The following is a 17158-nucleotide window of genomic DNA, read 5'->3' as shown; positions in this document are numbered from 1 at the left end:
ATAGATATAACTGGAAGCCCTGTCATTGCTGAATTTCCTGCGAAAGAGAAAGGAACTGTGAGTTTTTTAGCCTCTTTAAAGGGCCACCATACCCTAATATTTCCAGCACAACTGCTTGGTACAGAGAATTATGTAAGCTTTATACAGGCAGATTGTAACACAATAGGAGTTCTATGGGAGGTGAAAAGGAAGGATTTGGTTAACCAGGCAGAGAGAAAATTGAAGCTTAGTTAAGGCTAAAACTACAAGTGAAACCCACAACATCTTTATGTAAGGGGGGAAATAGGTAGAAAATAACTTTCTTCCCTTAACATTTCCATTAGGACAATACAAAATAACATTAAACTTTAAAACACTTTAGAAAATAGTGGCTTTATTCCCTATTCTATCACCCTTGCTCTTCTGCAAACTACGCTCTGTGCTCTGCACCCTATGTCGGAATAAAATAAGCAGGTGTACAGGACACAAGTATGAGTCATGTGACACAAGTGACATCACAAAGCATTAATGACATCACTTTTTTACATAATGATATATTTCACCGGTTATTTCTACTATACAGAGTAGACTTGCGTATTAGGCTTTATGGGAATTTCTGGCAGGCAAGTGTTAACATCCCGTTAAAGTTCCATAACCAAAATATGCTGTACCTGCAGGGTTTTAAGGCAAAACACGCAAGTTATTGTACTCCAGTGATTTCTTGGGCCGCCCGGCATCAGCATAAAGACGAGCACTAAATGTGAGCACTAATGCTCTCTGTAGAGAAAGGACAATTATGGCTTCCAGTGAAGAAATCACCACTCGCCTTTGAATGAATGGCTCAAAATTGCAATCATAAAATCTCTGAATGTTATGGATTTCATTAACATTTCACTCCCCGAGGATTCCGCACCGTACAATAACAGAAGTTCTCAAACATTTAAATACCACAGGCAGAAATAGTTTGCACGAAAACAGATGTGGCCCCTTGTTTGGTGATCGGCTTTGAGGCCTGGAACTGCTCAGTAATTGATGGCTATTAACATGCTTGTTGTTCAGATTGTAGATATCCTGCCTTTTTTTTTCCCTTTTTCCCATGGTGGGAGGATGTAGAGAAAAAAAAGCCAAGCTCCATTTTTCAGATCTGTCTTTACATTTCATCAAAAAAATATCATTTTCATATTGTATAAATCAGAAAAAGAGACTTTAAAGAGCACAAAAAACGAGGCCTGTACTAATTGGTTGTCAGGTTCTGAAACAGATGTTCTCAATTTGACTTTGACAATTTCATTCTAACATTAGAAAGCGTCTCTGGAATAAATGTGCCTTGTTTTATCCAGAGTAAAATATGGTCGACAGGCAAAGTGGTACAGATTACAAATTACTGTCACGGTGGATTGTGCAGATTGTAATCACCTGTAGCATATGGGATGTACTATAATACAGCGGATTCAGTCTGTGACAGGACTAGCCATTTGGTGGTCTGGACTAGCCCCCAGGGACTACTTTAGATGTCATTTAAAATGTCAGTTTGATTTGAGGCCTACAGGACAGTGCTTGAGGTACACTAACCTCAAAAATTCTCTGAGCTGTAGAACACAGTTCTGGCATTCTGAAAATTTTCCCAACTTTTCTGCAGAACTGAAAAAAAGTTGTAATCATGTGGCTTATTTATCATAGCATTTACCCACTTCCAACATTCTTTTTTTTATCTCATTAAAGTCTTCTCTAAACAGTAGATAACTGTTTTATCTTATGGGCCAAACGTTTCTGCCTTTCTCCAAAGGGTGCCTGGAACAGTGAATGGGAGTCTCACTCTAAAGACCAGTTAGGCTTATGTCCCACGGGGAGATTAAAGGCTGCCATACACGGCCCGATTCGGCAGCTTATTGGCCCGTGTAGGGACAGGAACGAGGGGCATGCCCGACCGATATCTGGCCTGATATCGATCGGGCAGGTTAAAAAATTCAGTCGGATCGGGGACCGCATCGGCACGTTGATGTGGTCCCCGAACCGACTGCACCTATTCCAGTCGTTATAATTCGATCGTTTGGCCCCAGGGCCAAACGACCGAATTAGCCTAAATTCCCCTGATATCGCCCACCTGTAGGTGAGGATATCGGGAGAAGATCCGCTTGCTTGGCGACCTCGCCAGGCGAGCGGATCTTTACGTGTATGGCCACCTTTAGGCGCTGTGAGTTCCAGCGACAAGTCTTTAGTCTTTTCCTAACAAGTGATTACTAGAGATTTCAATAACGGAGCGACTATTTCCCACAAATCCAGGTGTCCCGCCCACAATTAGAAATGACATTCAGTGCAATGGGGAAATCACAGCGACTTCCTGGGTTTTACTTTCAGTGATTCCAATAGTTTTGAATGGCAATACTTTCTTTGTTAAATCGCTCAACAAAGGGTCTCATAGCGATTTGGAGCGATAAGCGATTTGAAGTACTATCGTCGGTTTAGGTACTGGCCATTTATATTCTTCTCTATGTAGAGACAAAACGAGCGACTTGTCGCCGGAACTCGCTTTTTAAAAATCGAAAGCAACTAAACTCTACGTGGGACAATACCAGTTTTCCATTGATTCCAATCCATGCTGAGGTGTGTATATTCAGCAAGCTACTAGCCTTTTCCTTAAGTAGCCATTTATCTCGGCCAAAAGCACAACCTTATGAAAAATGAACTGAGACCCCTATGCACTTTTTACCTTAAACTTGCATGCACTGCAGATATAAATTACAGGAGAAAGCTCTCCTATTTGCTGTGACAGAGCAATAAGGCAATTTTCCATCAAAGACAAAAAGGGAAATTCAAGAGAACAGATGGCCGGAAAGGACAATCAATGATTTGACGGTCATTGTTTAAGACATGTATTGGCATGTGATTATAGCAACTCCACTTAGATTTATGCCCCTTTGCTACGAAAAAATGATGGAATGACTTGCTTAATGGCTTAACAACATTCAATAGTTCAAAAGGTTGTGAATGCTTAGAAAGTGCATGTTTGGCAGATCTATACTCGGATTGGAGGGACACCGTCGTCATAAACATACTGCTTTTTTATGAGCCCCCTTAATAAACTTTGTTTTACCAGCCAGGCTTTGAGAGTTTGCAAGGGGAATTGAACTCAAAACTCCCCAAATTGCTGGTCCTATGTTCAAATCCAGCCAGGGCACTATATGCAAGGAGTTTGTATGCCTTTGTTCCTATGTAGGACTCCTCCCACACTCCAACACCAGACAGGTAAGGTAATTGGCTGCTGTTGAAATTGACCCTAGTGTGTTTGTGAATGTAGGTCCTTGGATCATAGCTTATTTATTTATACTCTTCATTTCCACCTTGCCTTGAATTTTTTTTTCATATTTTATGACTATATATATTTTAAGAGCAATTTCTTAAAAAAACTTGTCATTAAACAGCATAATTAATGGAGTTATTTTTACCCTAAGGCTATAGGCTTTATAAAATGTTTATTTTATATGGTAAGAATAAACACGCTCTGTCAGCTCGCTCAGGACACAATGGAAGAGGTTCCCTGGAGAATCGTTTAAAAGGCCCTTAAGGAGCTGTTTCTAATCTGCTCCAACATCTCAGTTGCAGACACGAGCGTTTATACTGTACAGGTGACCAGTTCCCACCGCTCTGGTTTGAGTTATGTCGATTATTTAGAAATGCCTGTTCCGTTGTGCGGAGCCAACATTTTGAAAGTATGTTAATACCGTCATAATTCTGTTTTTGCATGTTTTTGGCTTTGAAAGCTGAATGATAATGTAACGTTCCCTGGCTTAGCATATGTGGATAGGTTTAATAAATATATGCTTAATTATGGTTGCCACTTGTTCGGTTTTGACCCGGACAGCCCAGGTTTCGGAAGGGCTGCCTAGGTCAAAACCCCTGCCCAGTTTCACTGATTAGAAAAACCGGGCAGGACTCAGTAGCATTGACGCAGTGATCGGCCAACCGCAGAGTCATAGCTCCGCCCTATACTGTCATGGTCTCACCTCCTCCCCGCCTCGCAATGTCACAACCCCTTCTCCTCCCTGCCCCGCCCATGACTTCGCCCCCTCCCCCTGCTCGACTTTCTTAAGCTGGCCATACACGGGCAGATCGTCAAGCGAGCGGATCTTCACCCGATTTTCCAACCTACGGGTGGCGATATCGAGGAGGCATGTAGGCGAATTCAATCGTTTGGCCATGGGGCCAAACAATCGAATTCTACACGCGGCAATGGGGCAGTCGGTTCGGGGACCGCATCAACGAGCCGATGCGGCCCCCGATCCAACTGGATTTTCTAACCTGGCCGACCGATATCTGGCCAATTTCAGGCGAGATATCGGTCGACCAGGCCGCTCTGTTCTGCCCCTACACGGGCCCATAAGCTGCTGAATCGGTCCAAGGGACCCATATCGGAAGCTATAATTGGCCCGTGTATGGGGACCTTTAGTCGACAGAGGTGGCAACTATGCTTAATCATAACTAGGGATGCACCGAATGCCGGATTCCGTTTGGGATTCTGCCAAATCCCGGCTTTTTTTTAAGGATTCATTTTCGGCCGGATCTGCAGTCCCGGCCAAACAGAATCTGAATTAGCATATGCTAATTAGAATTTGGAAAGGGTTAAATGGGCAGTGGAAAAAAAAATTGCAGCACACGCAGTGCGATTTTTAACTCCTTCCAATCCTAATCAGTATATGCTAAGGATTCAGATTCGGTTTGGGATTCGGCCAAATCCTTCTGGGTGGGTTCGGGGGGTTCGGCCGAACCCAAAAAAGTGGGTTCGGTGCATTCCTAATCATAACGAACCAAAAACACGAGAATTCATGTGATTTCATTTTTTAGATTTCATTTTTTTCTTAAATATTCTAGTGTTTGAGAAAGAAAAATCAATCGAGCCACAATTTTTAAAACACCTTAGAGAACAACCTAAATTAGAAAATTAAGAAATTAAGAAATTTACCAATTGTCTGAAAAAGCCACACCTCCTGTCTGCAATAGCCACACCCAGTTAAGGCTCTGCCACTGGCCTTGTGGGTCCCTTGAGAACCCAGAAACCACTGCTACACTGTTTTAGATTGTTTTTAAAGTAAATCTCCAGCAATGAAACAGAAATATTACGTATTATAAACTGACACAAGAGAAAAATTTCATCCAGCTGTGCATTGTCTCATTTTTAAAGTCATTTTATGTTAAGATTCGGCCATGTTTTTATTATCCCCTTCACCCCAGTGTAACTGCAGTAACTGGATTCATTGTTTAAATACTGTATCTGCTGCCATTTTTATTGGATTGTAAATTTTTTTTTATTATAAATTTAAAGTTTTCATATAACCTATAACATTAAAAAAATGTTTACTATTTTTATAGTCATTTTTCATAAGAGAGTTGAAGTAAAGTTCTCAGACTCACGTTCCCATAGGAATACACTCTAATCCTTAAATGAACACAGAGAAAACAAAGCTGGGCAGGCAGATTTAGAGATTGAGAAAAAGAAAACAGGGAAAACATCGAAAGAAACCTCACTCGTCACCAAAATGACATTATTCCATGAAATTGTACAAAAATCACAAAAAATCTGATTGATAAATCATACAGGTCATAACTATTGCTACAGTTGTATTGTAATTACTTTTTTTTTAAGTCAGACCCTGTCCTATTCATATTTTAGTCTCTCATTTTAATCACTGCCTGGTTGCTAGGGTAATTGGGACCATAGCAACCAGGTAGCTGCTGAAATCCCAAACTGGAGACATACTGAACTAAAAGCTAAATAATACACAAACCACAAGTAATAAAAAAAAAATGAAGACCAATTGCAAATTGTCTCAGAATATCACTCTCTACATCAAGTTAATATAAAGGTAAACGATAAAAAGTTTAGGTAAAAAAGCCTTGAATTATTTTGCACCAAAATGTGTACATGCACTTATAAACAGATTTCTTTATTTTTGTTCTGGATTAATTTATTTTGAGAGATTTTAGATTAGAAACGAGAAAAGAACAGAGGCAGGGACTAGGGGAGGGACTCGTTTTTTAGGGGAGGGACTAGTTGCATGTTACACTTCCTGTTCTGCAGAGAGCTGATTGTAGTTTACGTTTAACAAGCATCTAAGGGTGAAGACACACGGAGCTACTAGTAGCAGCTACTTCTCAACGGCTACTAAACTTCAGAAAATACCCTGCCATAGACAATACTGAGAATTGCCTCTGCTAAAACACACATAGAGACAATTATCAGTAAATGATCAGCATTGTCTATTTTAGTAGCTGCTACTAGTAGCTCTGTGTGTCTTTACCCTAAGGGCGAAGACACACGGGGCGATTAGTTGATGCGACTTTAATAAACTCAGTCGCAGCTACTAATCGTGGCGACTTTCCGTCCATAGAATACAGTCACACGCAAAATCGTCGGAAAAAAGGTGTGGCGACTAATCGCCCCGTGTGTCTTCGCCCTAAGAGACCAGTTAAGGATACAGCTTTACCAAGACCTACAAACAACAGCACCTCCAATGCCTTACCAATAGTAAAATGTTTGTTGTGGCTACCAATAGAAAGCCTTCTAATGGAGTACTTCTAATTATAGATTAGATGATAGATTCTTTGCCTATGACCACCGCATTGGAACGTGTGCTGCCAAAAATCATTTTACACTGTTAAAAACCCAGGCTATAAATCAGCAGGAAAACGAGGGACTTAGCATGCACATCTGATGGGTTTCATGAGCTCTTTTGGCCTGTCAGAGCCCGCAGACTGGGAGTTGGTGTCATGTTTGCTAGCTACAATCTGTGCTTTGTTGCCTGCCAGTGATTTGGCTATGGAGGAGATAAAGTGGCAGATGTTGACAATGAAGAATCATATCATAAATAACAAACTCAGCGAGCCTGCTTCAATCCTCATCCCACGGCTTCCCATGCTCATCATTTGAGCTGTGCTGCTGAATAATTGTTGCTTGCTGCTATGAACCCATGACATGTTGCCTTTCTCTCCCAATGATGGGAATTTGCAAATTGGACCTTACACTTCCACTGACTGCTGATCCATTATTTAAAACATTCATATTTTTTTACAACACAGTTTGATGTTTACATTTCCTCTATATAGACACTTGGGGGTTTCATGGCATGAAAGCTTTCCAAGTGAGATCCATCACGACCAATCAGCCTTGATTCCTCATTTAACCGCTTAGCTGTCATTTCTGATATAGGCCAAGTAGGATATTGGCGTTAAATTTTTATGCATTTGCATTTTTAATGCTGGCTTTTTTTAAAAGGCTTGCTCTATGAAATGCACTTTCATTAGGGTCGATGTACTCCGCAATTGGTCTTGGGATGGTAGGGCACCTATTCTGGTATAGATTTATATATACCTCCTTGTGCAGACTATCGTAGGTCCATTAGTCTTTGTGTTGTTCCCATGCTTAAGGCCCCCATACACGGGCCGATAGAAGCTGCCGATATCGTTCCCTTGGACCGACTTGGCAGCTTATCTGCCCATGTAGGGGCACAAACGAGCGGGCTGGCCGACTGATATCTGGCCTGAAATTGGCCAGATATCGATCTGGCTGGTTAAAAGATTCAGTTGGATCGGGGGCCGCATCAGCTCGTTGATGCGGTCCCCGAACCAACTGCCCCATTACCGCCTACATAATCCGGTCGTTTGGCCCCAGGGCCAAACGATCGGATTATTTTTTTTTTTAACTTCAGGCTCCCCGATATCGCCCACCCGTAAAGGATCTTACCGTGTATAGGGACCTTTACATGGGTTTCCTTCTCAAACATACAGGCAGAGTAATTGTTTCCTAATACAATTGACAATAGTGCGTGTGTGAATGTGATAGGGACCTTAGATTGTAAGCTCCACTGGCAGCTGTTGTGTTTGGAAATGCCCCCCATATTGCAGTATGAGTTGCTATAGAAGAATATGGCCAGACAGCCAGAAACAGCAACTTCAAGCTCAAAGTCATTTACACTTTCATAAAAGGTAAGGAAAATGAACATCTTTAGAAGAAACAAAGGAATATAAACTGCCCTTTAGAATAAAATCTGCAAGCCAACAAAGTATCCAAGACACGGAATACAACATTGCAATCTATAATAAGTTTATAGCATATACATACAGTAATAACTACCCTGTTTGAATACAACTCCCAGCATTCCCTACAAGCTGCTGACTCTGGAGGTTCCCTCAACCAGAACGGGAGTCTCATATCTTCCATCAACATTCACTGCTTGGTTCCATATTGTCCAGGTAATAAATTAAGATATGGGTGATGACAAATACACAAACATGCCAGGGATAGCTAGCGTTCAGTTGTGGATTTGCCTATTTCAGGAAACCGTTACATTTTTCTGTAAAGTGACATTTCCTCCCAGTGGAAACTGCGTCGGGTCATAGGCCAAACTGTTTGCTCATCAGTCGTGTCAGGGAGGTGAGCTGCTGAACGTCTGGGAAAGGAGGCAAACTTCTCTTTTATGAATTAAACAAGGGGAATAAACGCCAAGCAAGAGCAGGGCAGAGTGGAAATATTAAGCAGTATCTAAAGCCACTCCAGAGAAAAATAGTTTTGCAGAAGTGAATTTAATAATTTATATCTTATTTTATAACAAACATCACAGCCCCCAACTATAAAAATATAAGGATTTTAAAAGTCACTTTGGAGTTTTGTGATCTACATAAAAGTACTTAGGCTGCAGCTCTTGCTTTGTATGGGCAGGGAGAAGAAGCACATGTCTAGGGTGCAACGATGGGGGCTGCTACACCTAGTTGTAGCCCTGGGTGAGGGCACGTGGGTGGGGATTGGTGTGATCAGACCTGCGTGCCTTGGGCGCCTGATTGACATGGCTCAGCACTGGTAGGTAAATTCTCATATGCTAATATTTACAGCTGGGGGTATATTCTACCATATTCTGTATATTCCATCTAGACATTTAAGGTCACCCCTAAGCTTTACAGACCACACACAGTAACATCCAGCCACAACCAGATCTGACCCGACTCTACCTACATTCTAAAATGTGATGTCCACTATGTGGACTAGCTCTATCCTTTCTTAAGGTGGCAGTGCACTGGGCAATACTCATCAGTACCCATCTGATTGGCCCATGGGTTGGATGGATGGATACAGTACAAGTAGCCATACACAGCATGGCCTCCTTTATATTGTTCTGTTAGTAATAATCATAACAACAGCTTCTTTACTTCATCATTGGGGGATGCGCCATGTACTGGCCAACATGGTAAATCAGCAAATTAAATTCAAACCTGCCCAATTGACAAACCAAGCAATACCCATGGCACAGAGATATCAGTTGGGACTGTCTCTCAACATACACAGGAAAGCAATTTTATAGGTGTGTGAATGGCTACCTTAACTAAAGCTTTGGGGATGGAATAAAGCTGGACACAGGGGTAAAGTGTAGGATATTTGATTGCCCCAGGGACCAACTGCTTTTGTCTCTGCATGTTGCCCACACACTTGTGTGCAACGTATCAGCCTAATGTTATTAATGTTGCACCACATTCTGATTTAATCACAATCAGGTTCTGTAAGTGGAGTTATAGTTCTCATTATGTTCTCCTCTGGCCCTGCGAATATACATTTATAGTTCTACAAAACACATCGCACTCCTGCTCTGTTCCAACCGCTCTTCAGAACAGAACCATTAGTCCCTCTAACAATAACAGCGAAGAGAGTCAACCTGAACATTAGAAAAGCCATTTTCCTAATTAAACTTTTATAACCTTCAGTGCATATATGGATTTCTAAAGATACTGCTGCAATAATGCCACGGTAGGGGGTCCTTTTAAATTAGAATTCTTAATTGTGGTATTCTCTAGTTTGGAAATATTATTTAATATGCAAATATTCACACTACAATTGCCTAAAACTACACGTCTCAGCATGTGCTGACAGATATTCAGAAAGCACTGGGATGTGTAATAGAATTGTTTAGCTACCAAAGGCTGGTTGGGGCTACATAAATTTACTGTTCAGAAAATACAAATTTGTTCAGCTGAATAATGATCCTCTGTGCCATGCCTGAAGGAAACACTAAGACTGTATATTTAATCTCTTTTGTTTAAAGGGAAAGTATTGGATAAAATGAGTTGGCTCCAATGACAGCATGGCCTCAATGCTTAAACCACCCATCAACAACCACAGAAAGTGGCAAAACAAAATAATATTTTGGGAAATAAGCCTCCCTTCTTCAGACCTGGACAATCAGAAAGAATATTCTTCTTTATGGTTGTCAGGGTCATCTAACCCACCAACTGTATCACATTAATTGCAGGGGGTCAAGGGGTGCAATTAGGGTGAGTTGTCTATTCAGTGTTTAAGTAGACAGTTTGTAGTACCTGTATCCATTCTTTGACTGTGTCCTCTCCGGGAGTCCACCCATTCTCTACATAATTCAGCCGTGATCTCTCTGCAGACCAGTTCATGCTGTACTGGGACGATACGGAGATTTGGTCGAAATGAATTTCCCCTGATTCCATGCCTAGTGGTTCTTTGCATTGAAAATCTGAAAGGAAATATTTTGCCATTATTGTCATTATTGTGGCTGTTATTAATCATATTATGTTCACATCTTAGTATAGGAAAGGTTCTTCACTGAGAGCCAGGCCATCTTTAGTTGTGGCAGAGCCAAAGCCAAACCTTCTATCTGTCTGTCTATCTTAGGGTTACCAGATCACTTGAAAATTCAGGGACATGTCTAAAAAAACCAGCTAGAAGGGCTGCACTGATTGTAATTAAATGCAATCAGTGCAGCCCCGCACCATGCATTAATTAGATGTGTCCCAGAATTTTCAAGTGATCTAATCACCCTTATTCTTTCTTCTCTGTGTATCAATCTATGTCTGCCTATGTATCTATCTAGACCAGGGGTCCCCAACCCTTTCTACCCATGGGCCAAAATCAAATGTAAAAAGATTTGGGGAGCAATACAAGCATGTACAAAAATGTGCCAAATAAGCACCCTGATTGGTTATTTTGTACCCCTATTTTGACTGTCAGCCTACAGAAGACTTAAGTTTGGCATCACCCCTGGTTTTTATGCAACTAAACCTTAATCTTCCAGTTTAGAACATCTTATGAAGTGTCAAGTTCAATGTGTCAAGTGACTGCCTGTGCTGTAGAACATGTAAAGTATCTAGGACATTGATTCACAAGGTACCACTGACCTTCATTGGTGTTACTCTGTACAACACTGAAGTTAGCAAAAAATCCTTCCTTCGCTATTGCGCTGTCTGTGTGAAAAATCATCGAGAGGATCCCAGTGGTAGATCGAACACGTCCAGGAGTGTTCTGTCCACAGTAACGGCCAATGTGAGGGCCAACTGCAAGGGAAACAATGTTTATGAATATAAATGTGACAAACATGCTCATTATTACAGAAAATCAAGAAATTGTTGATATTTTTCTCTAATTACATGTTTCTACTTGCTATGCTACAGCCACAGTCCCTTCCCAGAGGCTATTATCCCCCCACTGCTACTATAGGCACCATCTCTCCCTACTATACCTGCTATCCCACAGCCCCAGTCCCTTCCCAGAGGCTATTATCCCCCCACTGCTACTATAGGCACCATCTCTCCCTACTATACCTGCTATCCCACAGCCCCAGTCCCTTCCCAGAGGCTATTATCCCCTCACTACTACTATAGGCACCATCTCTCCCTACTATACCTGCTATCCCACAGCCCCAGTCCCTTCCCAGAGGCTATTATCCCCCCACTGCTACTATAGGCACCATCTCTCCCTACTATACCTGCTATCCCACAGCCCCAGTCCCTTCCCAGAGGCTATTATCCCCCCACTGCTACTATAGGCACCATCTCTCCCTACTATACCTGCTATCCCACAGCCCCAGTCCCTTCCCAGAGGCTATTATCCCACTGCTACTATAGGCACCATCTCTCCCTACTATACCTGCTATCCCACAGCCCCAGTCCCTTCCCAGAGGCTATTATCCCCCCACTGCTACTATAGGCACCATCTCTCCCTACTATACCTGCTATGCCACAGCCCCAGTCCCTTCCCAGAGACTGCTATCCCCACTTATACAATTGTCTTGTGATATCATTATCACTGTCACTAACATCAGAATCACAAATATATTATTATCAGCAAATGACTACCAGTTTGAAAGTCAAACATTGAAAAATGCTAGAGACATAATACTTAACTCAGCATGGGCCAAGTTCAGGGAAGCGTGAGAAACCTCACTATATCATTATTAATATTAGCATAATTAGCAGTTGTAGTATCATTATAATTATTTTAAGTTTGTTTACAGAGAGCCTATTCACAATTTCTGTTCAGGAATTTTAAAAATGTGTTGGTGTAAGTTACATTGGATATTAAATCAGCCCAGTGATACAAACATGAGCTTTGTGTTCAACATAATATCCCCTAAGATGTTGCACCAGTTCACTGAGCTAACATTAGCTGGCGCTGCCATATTCCGTATACTGACCCAGTGGCCTGACAAGGAAGGCTACAGAAAGCTTTTCCTTTTTGACACTAGCCCATTAGTGTGTTTTATTAACGCAACTTTACTAACAGTATTCTCAAAATATATTCATAGTTACATAGTTACATAGTTACATAGGGTTGAAAAAAGACCATTGTCCATCAAGTTCAACCCATCCGAGTAAACCCAGCACACAACCTATACTAACCAATCTATACACTCACATACATAAACTATATATATACAACCAGTAATACTAACTGTAGATATTAGTATCACAATAGCCTTGGATATTCTGATTGATCAAGAACTCATCCAGGCCCCTCTTATAGGCATTAACAGAATCTGCCATTACCCCATCACTAGGAAGGGCATTCCCCAACCTCACTGCCCTCACCGTGAAAAACCACCTACGCTGCTTCAAATGGAAGCTCCATTCCTCTAATCTATAGGGGTGACCTCTGGTGCGTTGATTGTTTTTATGGGAAAAAAGAACATCCCCCAACTGCCTATAATCCCCTCTAATGTACTTGTACAGAGTAATCATGTCCCCTCGCAAGCGCCTCTTTTCCAGATTCATCAGAGGAAGTCAGGAAGTTGCTCTGCAGAGCAGGAAGTGAAGAGTGCAACTACAGCTCCTCTCTAATAATAACATGTGCAGTTTCCAGCATGTATTCTAAAACACCCTTTCCAATAGAATTAGCTTTTATGCAAGTGATATTATTGTGACAGTGTCATATTTAGTATTAATCTGATACTGACACGAAAAAAACAACTTTTTAAAATATGAATGTACATAAAAAGTTCCCTATAGGTCGTGTTGACCATTCTTTGCTGATAGGGCTGCTTCTGTAAGTAATTGTTACTTGCAGTTCCTAAACCTGACTGTTTTGCCAACCTGACTGTCCCTTCTTAGCCTGACAGTTACAGCTTCTAATGCTAACGGCCTACAGCTGCACAAGATAGATAGGGAATGTAAAAGCATCTGACAAATACTTTTATGGCAAAATTATAAATAGCATGTAAAGACAATGTTATGATAGATGTAAAAAAGGTTTCATTTCTGGTGTCAGTATCTCTTTATGGTCCCCATACATGAGCTGATAGTAGCTGCCGATATCGGTCCCTTGGACCAATGTGGCAGCTAATCGGCCCGTTTATGGGCACTACTGACGGGCCTGCCTGACCTATATCTGGCCTGAAATCGGGCAGATCTCAATCGGGCAGGTTAGAAAATCTAGTCGGATCTGGAACCGCATCAGCTCGTTGATGCGGTCCCCGGGCCGACTTTGCCTATGCCCGTCATTATAATTCGATGGTTTGGCCACAGGGCCAAACGATTGAATTACCCTGGATTCTCCAGATATTGCCCACCCGTAGGTGGGAGATATCGGGAGAAGATCCATTCGCTTGGCGACATCGAAGTGGGATCTGCCCGTGTATGGGGACCTTTAGACACGACAGGTACAGTCCGTGCCCTTCAATAATTCCGTGACCTACTTCTCTGCCCATCTGTTTCATTCCATTCTCTAATGAGAGTTACACATCAGGAGAAATGCCTTAATTTAAAACGCATTTCCCCATATATTATGTATGGGAAAAAAAAAAAAAGAAGCAAAGTGGACATGTAAATTAGCCAAATTACACTTACAAAACTGCCTTTACTTATAACTACCTCAATATGGTCTTGGTTACTATGGAAATCAAACAATTCACTAGGTAATTGGACTTATTTATAAGTTTTAGCTTTGCATTTACTTTCATACCAGCAACCAGGGAAAAGCGGAAAGTGTTAGCATATAAATACGTTTTGGGAACAGAGTTGTGTTAAGTAAAAGAATTCCTCTTTGTTCTTTGTATACGAGGGGATAGGAAATGGTTTGAAAATGCACTGCAAGTGTTTGATTGCCTGCGCATGGTCCGATCCTACTATAAACAAACTCTTTTCATAGAGAAAATCTGGGGCAAGGTTTCTAGTTCTATGTATGAAGAGAAAAAATGTTTTAAATATTTTACTGTTAAAGGGATAGTGATGTGAGTTGAAAAATCACACCCACATTCTTGCCCACGACCTGATATCCTGGAGTTGACCCAACATCCTAAGTGTCCAAGGTGCGTCAGGCTTGAAGGAGAAGGAAAGTAATTTTGGCACTTTATTGCCTATAGATTTGCCACATTAGTTCCACCTAGAATGCTATATTTATTCTGCAGAAAGCTTTACCATACCAGAGTAAGGAGCCCTAGAAGCTCCCTATGTTTGTTTAAGATAGCAGCTGCCATTTTAGCTTGGTCTCTGTAGCTTCCTGCTGTATAGCTCTAGCCATTATAGCTCACATCACACATTCTGATGGGAGGGGGAGTGAGTTTTATGAATTCTTATGGGAGGGGGAGCAGGAGAAGGGAGAGAGGAGAGAGCTGAGTAGACTCTGGCCCCAGGAATGAAGGATTTTTCTGAGAGAGGAATTCAGATACCCTAAGAACACGTTTACAGAAAACGAGACAAGAAATTCTGTGTTTCTTTTGATAGAGGACCCATTGCAGCGTTTCTGTGAGTGCTTATGTCTGTATTTACATAGACCTTTCTGATAAAGCTTCATGTTTCCTTGTTTAATTAGTGACTGTCTATGGCATCTTACAGCAGCCCCTCTGGCATTTGCCAGAATACACAGACTGCCAGTCCGGGACTGATACATACAGTATACTCTTGTTCTTTATTTGTAGTGGAGTCGTAGTGGAGCTTCCATGTGTCTGCCGACTCCCTCATTACTGTTCATATAAGCTATATTGAATTATATTTCTTATATGAAATAGTTCATTAATAAGAAATGATCCCACTACATCCCATTCAGTGTAGTGTTCCCCTGAGAGACAATGTATGGGGTTACCAAAGAGATGCCTCCGACACACTCGAATGAACTGGTATTTAAAGACCAACAATAAATATTCCTCTTTGAACTCAGGTGACTTTTAAGACACAAACAGTTCGGCCATTGAGTCTGCAAACAGAGGAACTTTGTAGGGTTTGTAGTACTGTGACTCACTGTCTTATTATTTTTTAAGGATTTATTTGGGATGTCTGCGTTCAGTTTGTCTGAATTTTGCCCCTGGACATCTCATCTGTGGAGCAGAAGAAGGCTATGCATTCAGAAGCCACAATATCATACAATGGAGTATTGAATTTCTGTACAGAGCATACCCAGACAAGCTAATGCAATATTGATCTGGAAAGGACTTGGACAACGCAGATATCATTAATCAGCGTTCCACATACAAAGCATAACTGTGATTTGAGCGTGGCCTTTCAACATATCCCTCAGTGTTAGCAAACTGGTCAGTGACACGTGATAGTGGCGGGAGCGCCCAATGCTCTCACAAACGGTGGTACATTCCCTTTCTTGGCTCCGATTTGACTTATATACTGGAAGGAAAATATTTTTTCTCATTTTTCCCAGGCATATGCCGTCTCGGAAGCAGAGCAAATCATCCGTTTCAGTTTGGTGGATATGTATTATTAACGCTTATAATTAACAACTGCTGCCCAAATGTCTAGTCAACAAGTAGAGGAGAGGAAGTAATTAAACCAAGCTTATCTCCCTGTAGCTAATCATATACATATATTTATGTGACCTTTATCACTCTGATTTGTCGGAGAGGCCCCAGCTAGGGGAGTCCATGGCAGATTAAGTCGAGAGAGAAAACCCATGTGGATTTAAGCTCATTAGCCATCAATGTACCCGAGGAAAGAAATACTCTATTTATGGAAGGAGGAAATGTCTCACTAAAATAATAATTTACGTGATTATAAGAATATAATACACAAAAGCCTTGATGGTAAAATATATCCTCATAAATGGTGTTTAGTGATGACGTTGGATATAATTGGTCCTTAGTGTGCCACATGATGCATTTCATTTTATGTATCTGCTGCTGTTAAGTGTAAGGATAGCAGACAGCAGAAACCTTGGAGTTTTATGACCTATGACTATCTCGGCAAGGGATTGTCATTTGCTGTCTGACCTTTTTTGTCTAATAGGTTATTGTTTTGAAATTGCGACCTACTAAGCTAGAGACCTTTATCCGTGCTTTAAATTATGAACTGTTGAATAATATACCTGCCCCACTTCCTATAAACTGCCAGAATAGATGTCTAGGGTCAACCCACCACTTTAAATCATTATCTGTGGTAGCCAACAGTGAAAGCCAATGTAAACTTGGCATTTATTGGAAGTAAGTTGACATGGCCCAGGCAGAGGTCAACATTATAATATGATATATATGGAAGAAGGTAATAATCCTTATTAGGTGCCCCATATACTGCTGCCTTGGGTTCCGTACATGGGAATATCGGTGCTGCTATAGTGCATTTGCATTGGCTCAGGCTATGAGCAAACTCAGTGTTTCAGACCAAGTTCCAGGGATAAGTTACGTCCAAGTCTACTATTTCCTACAGGAATTATAAAACTTCCAAAGGGTTAAGAGAGAAGATAAGAAAGTGGTAATCCACCATCATTTGAACCATTGCTACAAGAGAGAGAGGTTGCTTTGATACTAAGAATAATGGCATAATACTGGGCAATTTAAGTGCCTTATTTTCAAGTTATTTGAAAGTAAAAAGTGTCCAAAGTAGATCCAAGTGCCATTACTCTAAGGGGCACATTTACTAATCCACGAACGTCCGAAAGCGCCCGAATGCGGTTTTTTTC

The 17158-nt window shown here is 41.3% G+C and overlaps 1 protein-coding gene across 1 annotated transcript in view; it reads right to left on the bottom strand.

The window, feature by feature from the left end:
* nrp1 (neuropilin 1) overlaps positions 1-17158 on the bottom strand; it is a 100396-nt gene that overhangs the window by 36416 nt on the left and 46822 nt on the right. The window contains exons 5-6 of the mRNA NM_001100222.1: positions 11164-11319; positions 10336-10502 (exon numbers count right to left, since the gene is read on the bottom strand). Coding sequence (NP_001093692.1) covers positions 10336-10502; positions 11164-11319 — 323 coding nt within the window. The remainder of the gene's footprint in view (positions 1-10335; positions 10503-11163; positions 11320-17158) is intronic.

This window comes from Xenopus tropicalis, chromosome 6, assembly GCF_000004195.4.
Source record: "Xenopus tropicalis strain Nigerian chromosome 6, UCB_Xtro_10.0, whole genome shotgun sequence".
Lineage (NCBI taxonomy): Eukaryota > Metazoa > Chordata > Amphibia > Anura > Pipidae > Xenopus > Xenopus tropicalis.
Note: the sequence above shows the minus strand (reverse complement) of the source record. Positions and strands in the feature narration are given on the sequence as shown.